Raw genomic sequence first — 13371 nt, forward strand, 5'->3', positions numbered from 1 at the left:
TCCAATGCTGTACTAATAAAATCAGATTTCGAAAAGCTTTAAGTCTGTAGTTTATTACAGAGGAGTACCTTAAGAGGTGTTGTTGTACCTTACTAAAATATGTTGAAAAGTGCCGGCATAATTCTAATTAGTGTATGTCTATATCAAGACACATGTTAAATTAAGAATTTAATACATAATAACTCCATAGACTGTATAAAATATGGACGTGGTATCCGTGATATCACCCATCTGTTCCTGAGCACTGTTTTGAAGCAAATCAACGGCGGCAGCCATATTGGAAATGTGGAACTCAACCAGGCAGTGTGATGTAAAGAGGCGGAGTTTGAGCCTTTTAGCCAACAGCTATGTGTTCCCAACCAGGAGTCTACTGTTACTGTTACAACTACTGTAGCCAAGCCGTTTTTTGAACCAGGCTGTAAACATGTTTATTAGTGCTGCAAAGATCGTCTTTTTGAATTGGCGTCAATGTGGTTTCCGGTCTTTCTGCAGCCAGCCTCAAGCGGATTCTCGATGTATTGCAGTTTATAACACTTCCGCATGGGCTTCATAGTTTGAGACCGGAGGTTGCCACTTGACTAACTCACAGCCTTCAAGTGCATTAGTGTGTGCAGGTGGGATTTGCGACAGCGTTCATGCACAGAGGCTGCTTTGTTAAGCAGACATCGGCATTCACCAATCCTATTCACACAAAGCTGGCACAGGCTGTTTGGGGTTAAAGGTCTTGCCCAAGGTGTGTGTGTGTGTGTGTTCCTTTGAGAGGCAACCAAGTGTACCACTGAGCCACAGCCGCTCCCTAATGAAAGGTGTGTCATTATGCAATTTAAGTCAGACAAATCACAGAATTTTAAGCTGAAGTTTATTATTACAACATAGAGTAATGTGTTTGGCGTATAGGCTCCAAACCTCATTACTCCTCGTAGAATAACTTAAATGCAGAAATTGGAAGTAATGAGATAGGACTAACTCAGTTGGAGCCTATAGATTTATGCTGGGGAGGAGGTGGGTTTTAAAGTTTGTGCGCAGCACTGGAACAGCGTTAATTTTGTTAACAAAATTATGACAATAAATGTTTGTCAACGACTCATTTTTTCATGATGAAAACAAGACTATGACGAGCTAAAGGGCATCACTGATAATAAAAACTCTGACAGACGTACAGTATGTTTTGATTTTGATAATGAGACGATGACGAGACGAAAACATTGGTGGCCGACCACCGAATAGTCAAAATCCATGTTTTCCCCAAGCAGCAACCTCCGGTCTGAAAATATGAGTCCAATGCGGAAGTGCTAAAAACTGTATTGGCTTGACTGTATTGACTGTTTATTCAGCTTTTGATCTAATAAACCATGGCATTTTTATTCAAAAAACAACAAAAGAGAGGGGTTCCTTCCTATCTGATCAGAATACTACTCTTCTGGTATCTGCATCAAACACTGCAAGTCCGATGGGGTAGGAGTCTATCATTAGACTTTTCAGTGACTAATGGGGTCAGACAAGGTGGAATTCTGTCACCTCTCCTCTTTAACTTGTACATGGACAATCTTTCTGAACAGCTAAAAGCTTGTAAGACTGGGTGTAATCATCTGATGTATGCTGATGACTTAGTCATCCTGTCCCCTTACAGTGCTAGATATGGTGTGCACTATGCAGCACAACATCAAGTTTAACAGCAAAAAGAGTGTTATAATGATTTATAATGATTGGCACATTATCAGAAATGACTTGTGTGATGATGATGATGATGATGATGATCTTCCGTGACAGTGCTGTAAACTGCATGCACACATAGGGCCCAATCTACTAAAGGTTTGCGTGTATAAAAACATGTGCAAACTTGATAGCGCGCAAAGCTGACGTACTTACCGGGAGCACATGGGATTGCGTCTTTCAAATGAGCAAAATAGCACTCGCAAATCATTTAGCGTGTTTGCCTTCATGAATATGCACATGTAGATCATCAGGACGTGCAAAATACTGGGAGGAGGAGATGCAAATGTAATCATTTAGCACACGCAATGTGATCTATCAAACCTGAAGCAGATAGCGTGCGGTGCTTTTGCGTCTATATTAAGCACGTTTCAAAGGCAGGTGCAAACTGGCCCAGCGTTACGCACACATGGCTGCGGTCACTGTAAAGCTCATCATAACATCGCTTTACAACATGCCCGCAAAAGCTGGGCTTACAAGCATTACTACATGTTTTTGTCAATCAAACCAAGAGAACAAAAAAATAATAATAATAAAACAATACAAATTCAAAGCAGTTCAGCACCACGGATAGCGACCGCATCATTCTGACACCCACTTTAACTTTTTCATATAATGAGAGCACAGTAGGTCACTGTATCAACAGCTATAAAGTTTAGTCAAATTGGCACAGCGGCCCACATGTTCACATATAAACAAAAAATCTATATGAAGTACTCGGCCTACTCACCACTGTTTGGACGAGCCTTAAGCTCCGCAGACTTGTCCACGATGCGCTGTATGTTCATTTTCTTTGATCTGTCATTCTCAATAGATAACATGACATGTCCACTCAGTCTATTCTGACCCACCATGCTCATCAAGGGGTTTTTAGTTAGTTTTAACTTGGAGAATGAGCGCTCACTGAGCTGCGACAGGCAGCTCTGCGTAACTCCTCATCTCGTGCTTGCAGCAGTGTGTTGGGGTGAATTGACTCAAACATGTTCACAGTTCCATTTAAGCTGGTGAATCTTTGGGACAGTTGCTGGATGATGATTTCAGGCATTAAAAACGTTCACCCGAAAGTTGCTCCCTGGGACAGTGAGGCGACTGTCTTCATCCAAGTGAAGCCTAACTTTTCTTGAGCAAGAGTGGCAGACTAAGCCTCATCAAATCGCTCTCTAAACTCTATCAAAACACTGATTGCGTTTTGGAGTAGAGTAGATGCGTTTATTTCATCGGCAGATCTTCTGTTTTTTCTCACATCATTCACCTTTTCACAGATGGCCTCCCAAAATCGCGTTTCTAACGCTGAGATGTCTCTGCTGGAGTTCACCGATGTGTTTATTTCCCTCCTCCACAAAGATCTCCAACTCCATGGCTTCAAACTTCATTTATCGCTTAAGGCCACTCTGCTGTCTCCATGGTGAGAGCCGATAGCACAGGCAAAATCCTCGTAAAATAGGGCGGTCCACACCACTTTTGCACTCGTTATCATTTGCGCACGCAGTCTTAGTAGATCACCCGCAACACGCCCAGAAATAACACGTGCAAAATTATTATTTGCACATGCAAATTAGCGCTCGCTATTTGGGATCTTAGTAGATCAGGCCCATAGACTGTAAATAAAATAGACAGCGTTGCTCTGCCGTTTCCCGTTGTGCGGTTTTGAAGCCAAAAAAACCCATTCCAATGCACAGCCATTGTGCAGCCAGAGTCTGCGCAGTAGAGAATTTCTGTGGTTGCCAAGGTAATTTATGTGTCGCCACGGTAACAAGCTATGCCATAAAGCATTGCGTCACGAGATCTTATGGAGTTTCCCTCTACAGCAGCTGTCAATCAAAGCAAATCGTAAGTAAAACCCCCCTTTTTTTAACCTCTAATAAATAACGAAAAATTAACTTTTCAGAAAAAAGAGGCCTCGAACTCAAAACAGTCAAATAATAACTATATATCACCACAGCATACAGATGTGAGAAACATTCGTACCACGTGTATTTATTTTTTGAAGTTTGACTGCAGCCCCATTCAAATTAATGTTGGAGACAGAGTTTTTGACCTATACTGCAGCCAGCCACCAGGGGGCAGAGTTTTTGTGGAAGCTTCACCTCCAGCCGAGCAAGCTGCACCCCTGTACGCACAGGCTAATATTTTCGCACGTAACCTTACAATGTGCACAGATAATGTTAAAACAGAGCTTTTTAGAGCTTACTGTACTCTTCTTTATACTGCCCATTTTTGGGGCAGTTACAGACATTGAGCTAAAACGAAAAAGGTTCAGGTAGCATATAATGATGCATATAGAATTTTCCTTAAACTACCAAGATGAGTTCATGTCAGGAAGCTTTGAACATCCAGGCAGTGTTGATCTGACAGCAACTCCCACCTCATACACTCTCAACAGCTTGTGCTAAACTTTACCTTGGCTTCAAACCGGCGTCACTCATACATCAAGCTGTTTGAACAAGAAAAAGCTTTCTTCTACCAGTAGCCTACATCACCTGCAACTATCACAGCCTTCACAGTCTGTCGTGACTATCACAGGGATTAGTCAGGAAGAGCTGGATTAAGAGCACCAATTTGCAGATATGCACCGGTAATTATAACTGAATGAAGGTTCATATATGTGTGCTATGGTGCTATGGTATTATGGTAAAACTTAACAATAAGTATAAATTATCATGGTTTAAGTTATAAACTATAAATACGCTTGATTCCAGTGAGATAAACAATATGTAACTATGTTTTTGTAATATTTATTATTACTATAAGGTTATTAAAATCCTTTTAAAAAAGCTTTTATCTGTAATTAGATCTGCACTAATATATTGATCTAAAATAAAGTTAGAATTAGCCTGAATCCAGCTTTTTTGCTTGTTAGTATCTCTGAACAAATATTACTTCATAATTTTGTTATCAAGTATAAACTAATTTAAAGTCATGGTGAATAGTCATTTATTGATTAAATTAATTAGAATTATTTGAAAAGCAACCTGCATGGATTACGTGTATCATATTAATATGTTTGAAGGTCACCACACTTCATTCAATTAAATAGTTTTGGAAGTGGATAACATTCAAACATCCAAATGAGAGAACACAGCAAAAACGGATGGAGGAAAAAAAAGGAAACTATACCATGGAATAAAAACATAAACTATGTTACTACACAGACAACTTAGTTTGAAATGTTCATCTGGAATGAAACAAATGTTACTTAGCTCAAAACGCTCTCTCAGGTTGTACAGTGAATGTTTGTATGTTTGGGCAGAGTGGGAAACAGGGAGAACATTTCAAATGATACGTATCATTCTTCATTTAAAAAACCTCTAACACGGGCTGAAGATATGTACATGGGTGCTCAGGTGGAGAATTATAGCCATCATTACCACCTCTAAATGAACTGCCTGATCTGAGTGAAATTTGTTCTGTTTGCTCCACGTTCAACCGTGGAGACGCACGATATACAGGTATGTCTGATCTACTGAGACACTGAGTTTGTCATTGTTTGCCTTCTCTGGGGAATAGAGTTCTATTCCAATAAACCCAGTCTCTTTTGTGGTCTTTTTCCAAACTTGACACCAACTGGGGGTAAACTAAGTTTGCACGTTTCAACTGCTAAATGTAAACATTCTTGATATGTCAAAAATGTCTTATTTTCTCAATAATTACTATTTTAGAGTTTATTTTCACATGATAAAAAGGTTTGTCTCACAGTTCAAATCACTTCTGATGATTGAACATACGGACTGGGTAGCACTGTTGCCTCAAAGTTAGAAGGTTGCGGGTTCGAGTCAGGTGCCTTTCTGTTTGGAGTTTGCATGTTCTCCTTGTGCATGTGTGGGTTCTCTCTGGGTAGTCCAGCTTCCTCACACAGTCCAAAAACATGCTCACCAGGTTAATTGGCCTCTCTAAATTGCCCGTAGGTGTGTGTGCGTGCGTGAATAGTTGTCGTCCTTCCGCCCGAAGTCAGCTCCCTGCAACTCCGAATGGGATAAGCGGTCAAGATAACAGATGGAAGGATTAAACTTACTTTGGTTTGTTAAGTTAGCATGATTAATTAGTGTTATTGTACCATTCAAAATTAAGTTGGACCCACACATTGCAAATAAGTAATGGTAACGTCAATACTTTATGTTCACTCAACATATTTACAATTAGTTGGTTCAACAAAATTGTGCCTCTCTAAATGAAAGCATTTTAATTAGGTGGAAATTCTTTCCATAATTGTATTACGTTCACCCAACAAATTATTTCTTTGAGTGTAGTACTGAAAATCCAGAGTTAACCCTGGAGTTACCCCGATAACCGCAAATCCTGCTTCATCGTATCGTCACAGAAAAGGAAAACATGAAGTTAAAGGGCGTTTGCAAAACTGTGTTAAATCCTGCTTTGTGATTTACTTTGTTTGAAACACCTTTGTTTCCTTAGACAGACCTCTTTTGTTCAGCTTAGTGCCTCTCCTCCTTTTAGAAACAGCTCCATTTGGTTCTCAGGCTTTTAAGTTAATTTTTGTTTAACCCTCAACAAAGTAAAATACAAGAACATATTGTCTCTTTGATGTGTCCCTGATTTCGTTCAGCGTTTGAGCTAACTGTAACATAATCTGTATCAAAGATATACAGACTGTATATTTTTGAATTCCTTTTTTTGTTTTAAAACACAGCTCATATGTCAGATTGTGCTGTGGAGTACCACTGAAAAACTTACACTCATATTAAGACACATATATTATATTAATAAGGAATACTTGCTTTCCAAAAAAATACTATTTAGGTATGTTCTTAATGACAAATTATGTGTACCACAATTAAAAGTTGTCTGAATATAATGACGGCTCCAAAGACAGGAATAGATGGATGATGCCACACGACTCTTGATGGCTGTAAAAAATAATGAGGAAAATGGGCACGTGTCCCCACCTTTACTATGCTTCAGTTAATTGACCCTACCATTAGTGGTCTAGTTTGTAGTCGACTTAATTGATACACAAATGGTTAAAGTCTATGGTTACAAGTCCTGCCCCATGAGCTCAATTTGGTCATTTGATTGGCTCCACCATTTCTTGCTCAAAACCACAACAACCATGCTGTAACCCCTGAGCACCACAGAGCTCTGCGTAACTAGACAATATTAGACTTAATTAGACATCAGACTCACTTTATATTCATCAAATAAATTCTCAGTTGTTTGGAAAGCAGCAAAAATGGTGTCAAAATACTGAACTAAGCCATTATGTTCATTACTGTTCATACAGCAGACATGGACGTGTTATTTGATCAGGTAACAGCAGCCTGGTTATGAGGGTAGATGAAGAGAGTCAGGTGGTCACAGGTAAATAAACAGATAGGCATGTACGTTTGTGTTAGTGTTATTTATTAGACTGACAGTGTGGTGCATAAACAAATACTTCATCACAGTTTTGTATGTAAGTAATGTAATTTTTTTAACTCTATGCACAAGCATGTTTTTTCATCAGGGAACAGCAGACACTCAGTCAGGCTGGAGTGCAGACATGAGGAGAGTCAGGTGAGGAAGCAGGGTCATAGGTAAATAAAGCACTCCTCTGTGAATATGGTAGATGATTCAGTTTGACGAGGATGGTTTGCCAATTTTGAAAAAGAGAAGCAAAGAAAAACATGCAAATGTTACTGGCCCTTCAACGGGACTATCAACTGGATTAAGGCAATATAGGATTTTCTTATATATTATGGCTTATTTATAACAAAATAATGTAGAGGGTGTGTCTTAAGTTAGATACAGCAGAAGTTTGCCCCCCCACACTGCAAAAATTCAAAATATTACCAAGTGAAATTGTCTCATTTTTAGTCAAAATGTCTTATCCCACTTAATTTAAGATAAATTTACTTAACAAGTAACATTTGAGCAAGATAGAGGGACTTGTTTTAAGACAATGCATCTTAAATATCTTGTTAAGTCAAACAATCTTGAAATGATCTTGTTTTGAGTTTTAATTTAGAAGAAACAAGGTTTATTTTACATTTCATACATTTTTCAAACTGAGCTCTTATTTGTAGAAGACGGATAATCTTGATTTAAGACAAACACTTTACTGGATTTAAGTAAATGCATTTCATTGGAGAATCTATCAGAAAACAGCTCCATTGATAAAAGAAAGAAAGAAAGAAAGAAAAGTTGTTGTTTTTCAAGGGTGGGTTACAGTTTTCAGGCACTGTTTCTTCTAAATCAGATAAAAATATACATCCTCAAACTACATGCACACAATTAAAGACCTACTTTTGAGCATAGCTGGCTTATCCTAAAAAACAACGTGACTGAATATTAGTATATCCAGCTAACTATGAGAAGACATTATATCTCAAAATGCTCAAATTAAACTTTGCGATCTTATTCAAGTACAAGATGGTCTTAAACCTAGAGAAGTGCCGCTATAAGTCGACTCAAATTAAGGTGAATATATCTCAAATGAAGAAGTTAACATGAAATGAATCAGTGCAAAAATCTTTTTTTGAGTGAAAAATTACCAATTGTTAGCATTACTGGCTTATTCTGAGACACTAAGCTTTAAAACACTGGTAAAATATTTCTTAAAATAAGTTTTCCCTGCTAATTTTAAGATCACAGTTTTCTAAATATTACGTCTTATTTTAAGAAATCTTACCAAGCAAATTTCCACTTGTTCTATTGGCAGATTTTTTTTGACGTTTTTGGTTGGTTTTTTTTGGAGGGGCATTTTTCCAGTGCAACCTGCAATCATTAATGACTATTATTATGGATAATTATACTATTCAATAACTTTTAAAGCTTGATCCGTACGGCCACTGGACTGGTAGAAATTCCTGAAGCTGGTTCACCTCTCATCCGAAAGAAGGAGAAGAAACGTCTTCAAGAATTTCTATCAGTCTAGTTGCCTTACGGATTAAGCTTTGGATTACCATGACCTGGATGACTGAGAACCTTCACAGACATATTCAATAACTTTATGTTTTTTATCCCTTTGCAAAGCTAACCTGTAACATAAAGCAAGATGCATGCTCTCCCAACTGTTAACACCCATCGGCTGCGTTTTCAGAACATCTGCCTCCTCTCCTCATCCATGTAGTCTTAATTGGCCTCTGAAAACCTCTGTTGACTCATCATGACGTTTTGTTATTGTAGTACGATTTGGCGAGAACAGGGAGTGTCTTATTCTGTAAATCAACCAGATGTTTTAATTTTTTGCCGGGGCCTGACTTCCTGTCCCCCTCAATCTGCTCTGTGCTGATTGATGCATTATATATTTGTGTTGTAGTAACCCCCTCAAAAACGAGACGACACATCACAAAATGTTATTCCTGGGGCACTGGTGGCCTAGCGGTCTAAATGCCCCACATACAGAGGCTATAGTCCTCGTCGCAGAGGTCGCAGGTTCGATTCCAGTCTCGACCATTTGCTGCATGTCCTCCCCCTCTCTCTGCTCCCCACATTTCCTGTCTCTCTTCAGCTGTCCTATCCATAATTTGAATCATGTGTCGTGCTCCAGTATCCGGCAAAAATGGATGTCTTGCGTATCAGCTGTGGGAGGCTTTGCCGTGCTGGATCATAAATGCAGTAAAAAGTAAAAACGCTGACTACATTTGAAACCTACTAGCTCCGGTGATGTGACGGATCATAGATGGGTCTTCTGGAAGAAAGATGGGTTAAGCCAAAGAGCCAAACCTGTGCCCTCTGTGATCCAGTACATTTGTGCTTCACTCACCAACAGAACACAAAGTTCACATGATTTGCTGATGCCACTAAGTAAACTTTTTTGTTTTGTCACCACAGTCTTTTACAGAAAAAAGTCACCAAGAAGGCACCATTGCTGCTGGGAGCCCTTTTCGTGGCTGTTTACCTCTACATAGTCCCTACTGGCCATAATATCTTTCATCAAGGTGTAGGACAGGAAAACAGTCAACTGTTACCACCTGTCCAACATACCTCCCATGGAGTCCTCTTCCAAAGTTGTAAACAAAACATGTCTGCTACCAGCATTGAAGGCTTCAGCTCATTCCCTGATTCTATGAAAGACTTTCTCCTCCACCAACACTGTCAACATTTCCCCATGATACTGGACCTTCCAGACAAATGTGGAGGAGTTGATCGATCCTCTGATGTCTTCCTTCTGCTCGTCATCAAAACCTCCCCAGGAAACTATGACCGCAGAGAAATACTGCGCAAGACCTGGGCCAATGAGAGATTACAAAACGGTGTGTGGATCAGACGGATCTTCATCACAGGAATTACAGGCTCTGGTTTTGATAAGGAAAGACTGAACAGAGTTCTTGAGCTGGAGCATAGTCAGTACAAAGACATTCTTCAATGGGACTTCACTGACACATTTTACAACCTCACCTTGAAGCAGGTACTCTTCCTGAATTGGATGGAAAGAAACTGTCCAAAGGCACGCTTCCTGTTAAATGGAGACGATGACGTCTTTGTGAACACGAATAATGTTGTGATGTATCTCCAAAGCCTGAAGGACAATGATGGAAGCAAACACCTCTTTACTGGCTGTAAAATAGAACTCATGCCACCCATCAGAGATCCATGGAGCAAGTACTTTGTTCCTGTTCAGCTATATAAGTCTGAAGTGTACCCCCATTATTGCAGTGGAGGGGGTTTCATTTTATCTGGTTACACTGCTTTGGTCATACACAACATGTCCAAGTCTGTTGCCCTTCTTCCCATTGATGATGCTTATATGGGAATGTGCCTGGCTAAAGCAGGACTTAGTCCTAGTAGGCATATTGGGGTGTTGACATTTGGACTGCACTTTCCCTCTGACCTAGTCGATGATTATGACCCTTGCCTTTATAAAGAACTTCTTCTGGTTCACAGATTCCTGTCAGAGAAAACATATTTTATGTGGCACAAAATAAATGACCCCAATCTCAAATGCTTTGGTAATGCAAAAGTGTGACCATCAGGTGACAGACCAGCACCAAGATATACCTACTTTATGACTACCTTTTCACAACCAAGCCAATGAGGAAAGTTGTACCTTTAAAACATGAGCAAAATAACAACACAATTCTCGCAAGTGGTGCAGTGGTTAGGGCTGTTGCCTCACAGCAAGTGGGTGTGTGGTTTCGAAGCCCTGGCCAGGTAGGAGCCTTTCTTTGTGGAGTTTGCGTGCTCTCACCATGGATGTGTGGGTTCTCTATGAAATGCTCTCAAAGACGTGCTTATCAGTTTAATTGGTGGCTCTAAATTGCCCATAGGTGTGAGTGTGTGCATGAATGGTTGTTAATCTCTTTATGACTCAAGCTCCTCTTCCATCCTGGTAAACACTTCAAATTTCGTGCTGGCTCTGCTATTGTGGTATCCAGTGTAAACAGGAAATGATAAATGACTGATGCTGCAAAGACTTGGGTTTAGCCAATCACAAACAAGTACCATGGTCCTACCCTTTCCGGTTTCGTGAAATGTTTTTGTGTTTTTTGAAATTAATTTTGTTCTGTGAAATTTATTTGTGTTTTGTGAAATATATTTTGGGCTTTTGAAATATGTATTACTATTGGCCTTCAGGGTCACCATACTACAGCATATATATTTCAATGTATGTTTTACAGACATTAAAAAATATGTAATTATATGTTTATATCTATAAATGAAGTGAAAAAATGAAATGGTGCAAACACTTTGGCTCTTTGTATTCTGCAACATGTCAGAAAACATGCTGCCCATCTGGTACCTTAATTTAGTTTTTTTTTGTTCATTGCCATTAATGCCATGGAAAAATAGATTTGTTGGATTATATGAATGTAATTACAGAAAGGAGGGCAGTAAATCACACACACTCACGGCCCCCCGTGTTTCATGGTGTGAAAATGTTGAGACGGCACTCAAAGGCACTTCTTTTTGCGAGAGATAAAGGTGATCATGACACAGACACCACAACACCTCCTTCTCTTTCTTACACAGTTAAAGCTGTTGATGAAGGGCGGATGAGATGTAACACAGTTAAGTGTATCTTAGAAATGAAATAAACTCTTATCCTACTACCCATTGTTGGGATAGAGATCCTCACTGTGCATGTGCATAACACCTTATCATGGTTTTTCTCTAGATTTTGTCCGCTTTGTGGTGAAATACAATCAATTTGAAAAAATAGAAAAAAAACAATTTACAAAGCTGTTGTGGTTTGTTCAAATGCTTCTGATTTCCATCAGTAAATCTTTATTTCTTCTCACACTATGGCCTATGTACAGTATTTGTTATCTTGGGAACTAGACAGCACTGCTGCTGAGCACAGTGACAATTTAAGAGATGATGGCCCTGCTCTTAACTAGGGTTTAAGTAAATTAATAATGATCTGAAGAGTTGCTGTTGCTGTGAGTTCCCCCGTTTTTTTTTTTAAGTTGGGTTGTATGAGGTACTCGTCAGTAGATAATAGTGCATTACCCACAGGGGATGCCGGTCAGATCAGCCCCTTTGCTGAGCCGACCAGAGAACTGCCACAGAAACTATCAACCACTGCAGACAGGGTCAGTTCTGAAAAGTAATTAAGCCAGTTTTACGAAACTACAACCCAAACACTGGGCCAAGGATATAGGAGTCACCTGACTTTTGCCATGTTTACTGATTATCAGTGAAGTTTGATATTTTTGTGTCTCAGTTTGACATAATTTTAAGCAACAAATGCTGAACATTATCCAGCTGACACAGAGATGGCTGTAAAGTGTGTTATTTCATCTCAGTCTTTCACTTCAGAAGCTAACACAGTGTACTTTGATAAGGTTAACATATCATGCAGACCATTGGTTGAGTCGTTATGCAATAAAAAAAAAACTATGAGTGCAGAAAACTTAATTAGAAGACTCACTTCCGTTAACCTTTCCTGGTTTTCTTATTTAACTTCTGAAAACTGAAGAAAGTTGGTTTAACAGTTTACACACCTGCACCAACAGGAAAGCTGGGGTGTCTCCTGCTCTCCAGTTTGCCCAGAGGTCTCTCCCCTCTCTCCTACAGCTTGTTGAGTCTTGTTCCTCCTCAGTTAACTGGTTCATAAAGATGTCCTCTTGCATCCACAGCAAGTGACATGTCATCGTCATTGTCAGAATCACTCATTGTTAGTTGGTTGTATTTATGTCTCTTTCAAAGCCTGCAGACAGAGTTAGCTGATCAGTCCGCTGCAGGTGAAGGAGCACAAATGTGTGACCTTCAAATTAGCTTAATTACATGGTAGAGCTGACCCCGTCTGCAGCATAGATACCTCCAGGATGTGTATGAAGTGGTTATGATATACCTTCAGTTAGCTTCATAGAACATGAACAATGAAATTCAGTTTGTGTCTTTGCAAAGAAAGAAAATATTTGAGCATGCAGTTATAATTCAATACCAGTTGCAGAATTTAAGCAAAGTGAACAAATGCCTCCTCACACTGGACTATACTTAGGTAGGTTGTGTTTCATGATTAAACTCTTGTGAACCTGACCTTGCACATGGAGCAGATCAAAGAATAGAGCTCTACCACCACTCACTGGACAAACAGGGTGTGCTGCAAGTGCAGAGACAAATACGCATAAATTGAGACCTAAAGGATACTATGAGGCTTTTGCATCCTCTGGTTACATATTCTACCCTAAATTACTCTGAACTGTCCTGAATGGTTGTATTTAAACCAGAATTACCAGCAGTTCAAGAATAGAATGAAAACTGGAGACACACTTTAGT

General features: G+C 39.4%; 1 protein-coding gene across 3 annotated transcripts; it reads left to right on the top strand.

Annotated features, from left to right (window-relative positions):
- Positions 1-3510: 3510 nt before the first annotated feature.
- On the top strand, positions 3511-11143 carry LOC117813082 (N-acetyllactosaminide beta-1,3-N-acetylglucosaminyltransferase 3-like). Of its 3 annotated transcripts, none has more exons than XM_034684153.1 (3): positions 3511-3543; positions 7179-7221; positions 9481-11143. In XM_034684153.1, the coding sequence occupies exons 2-3, from the start codon at positions 7208-7210 to the stop codon at positions 10613-10615; spliced, it is 1149 nt and encodes a 382-aa protein (XP_034540044.1). In that variant the 5' UTR covers positions 3511-3543; positions 7179-7207; the 3' UTR covers positions 10616-11143. The 3 variants fall into 3 exon arrangements, with proteins under 3 accessions (XP_034540044.1, XP_034540045.1, XP_034540043.1); XM_034684152.1 differs by lacking the exon at positions 3511-3543 and adding an exon at positions 6980-7026 and having other exon boundaries at positions 7172-7221; XM_034684154.1 differs by lacking the exons at positions 3511-3543; positions 7179-7221 and adding an exon at positions 4252-4288.
- The last annotated feature ends 2228 nt before the right edge of the window (positions 11144-13371 follow it).

The sequence above is a fragment of the Notolabrus celidotus genome, chromosome 5 (genome assembly GCF_009762535.1).
Source record: "Notolabrus celidotus isolate fNotCel1 chromosome 5, fNotCel1.pri, whole genome shotgun sequence".
NCBI lineage: Eukaryota > Metazoa > Chordata > Actinopteri > Labriformes > Labridae > Notolabrus > Notolabrus celidotus.

Bases quoted from the DNA above. Each gene is read 5' to 3' on its own strand.
- LOC117813082 (XM_034684152.1), top strand. From the start codon at position 7,003: ATGAAGAGAGTCAGGTGGTCACAG. The intron at 7,027-7,171 runs GTAAATAAACAG...TTTTTTCATCAG, and splicing joins AGAGAGTCAGGTGGTCACAG to GGAACAGCAGACACTCAGTC. The intron at 7,222-9,480 runs GTGAGGAAGCAG...TTGTCACCACAG, and splicing joins GCAGACATGAGGAGAGTCAG to TCTTTTACAGAAAAAAGTCA.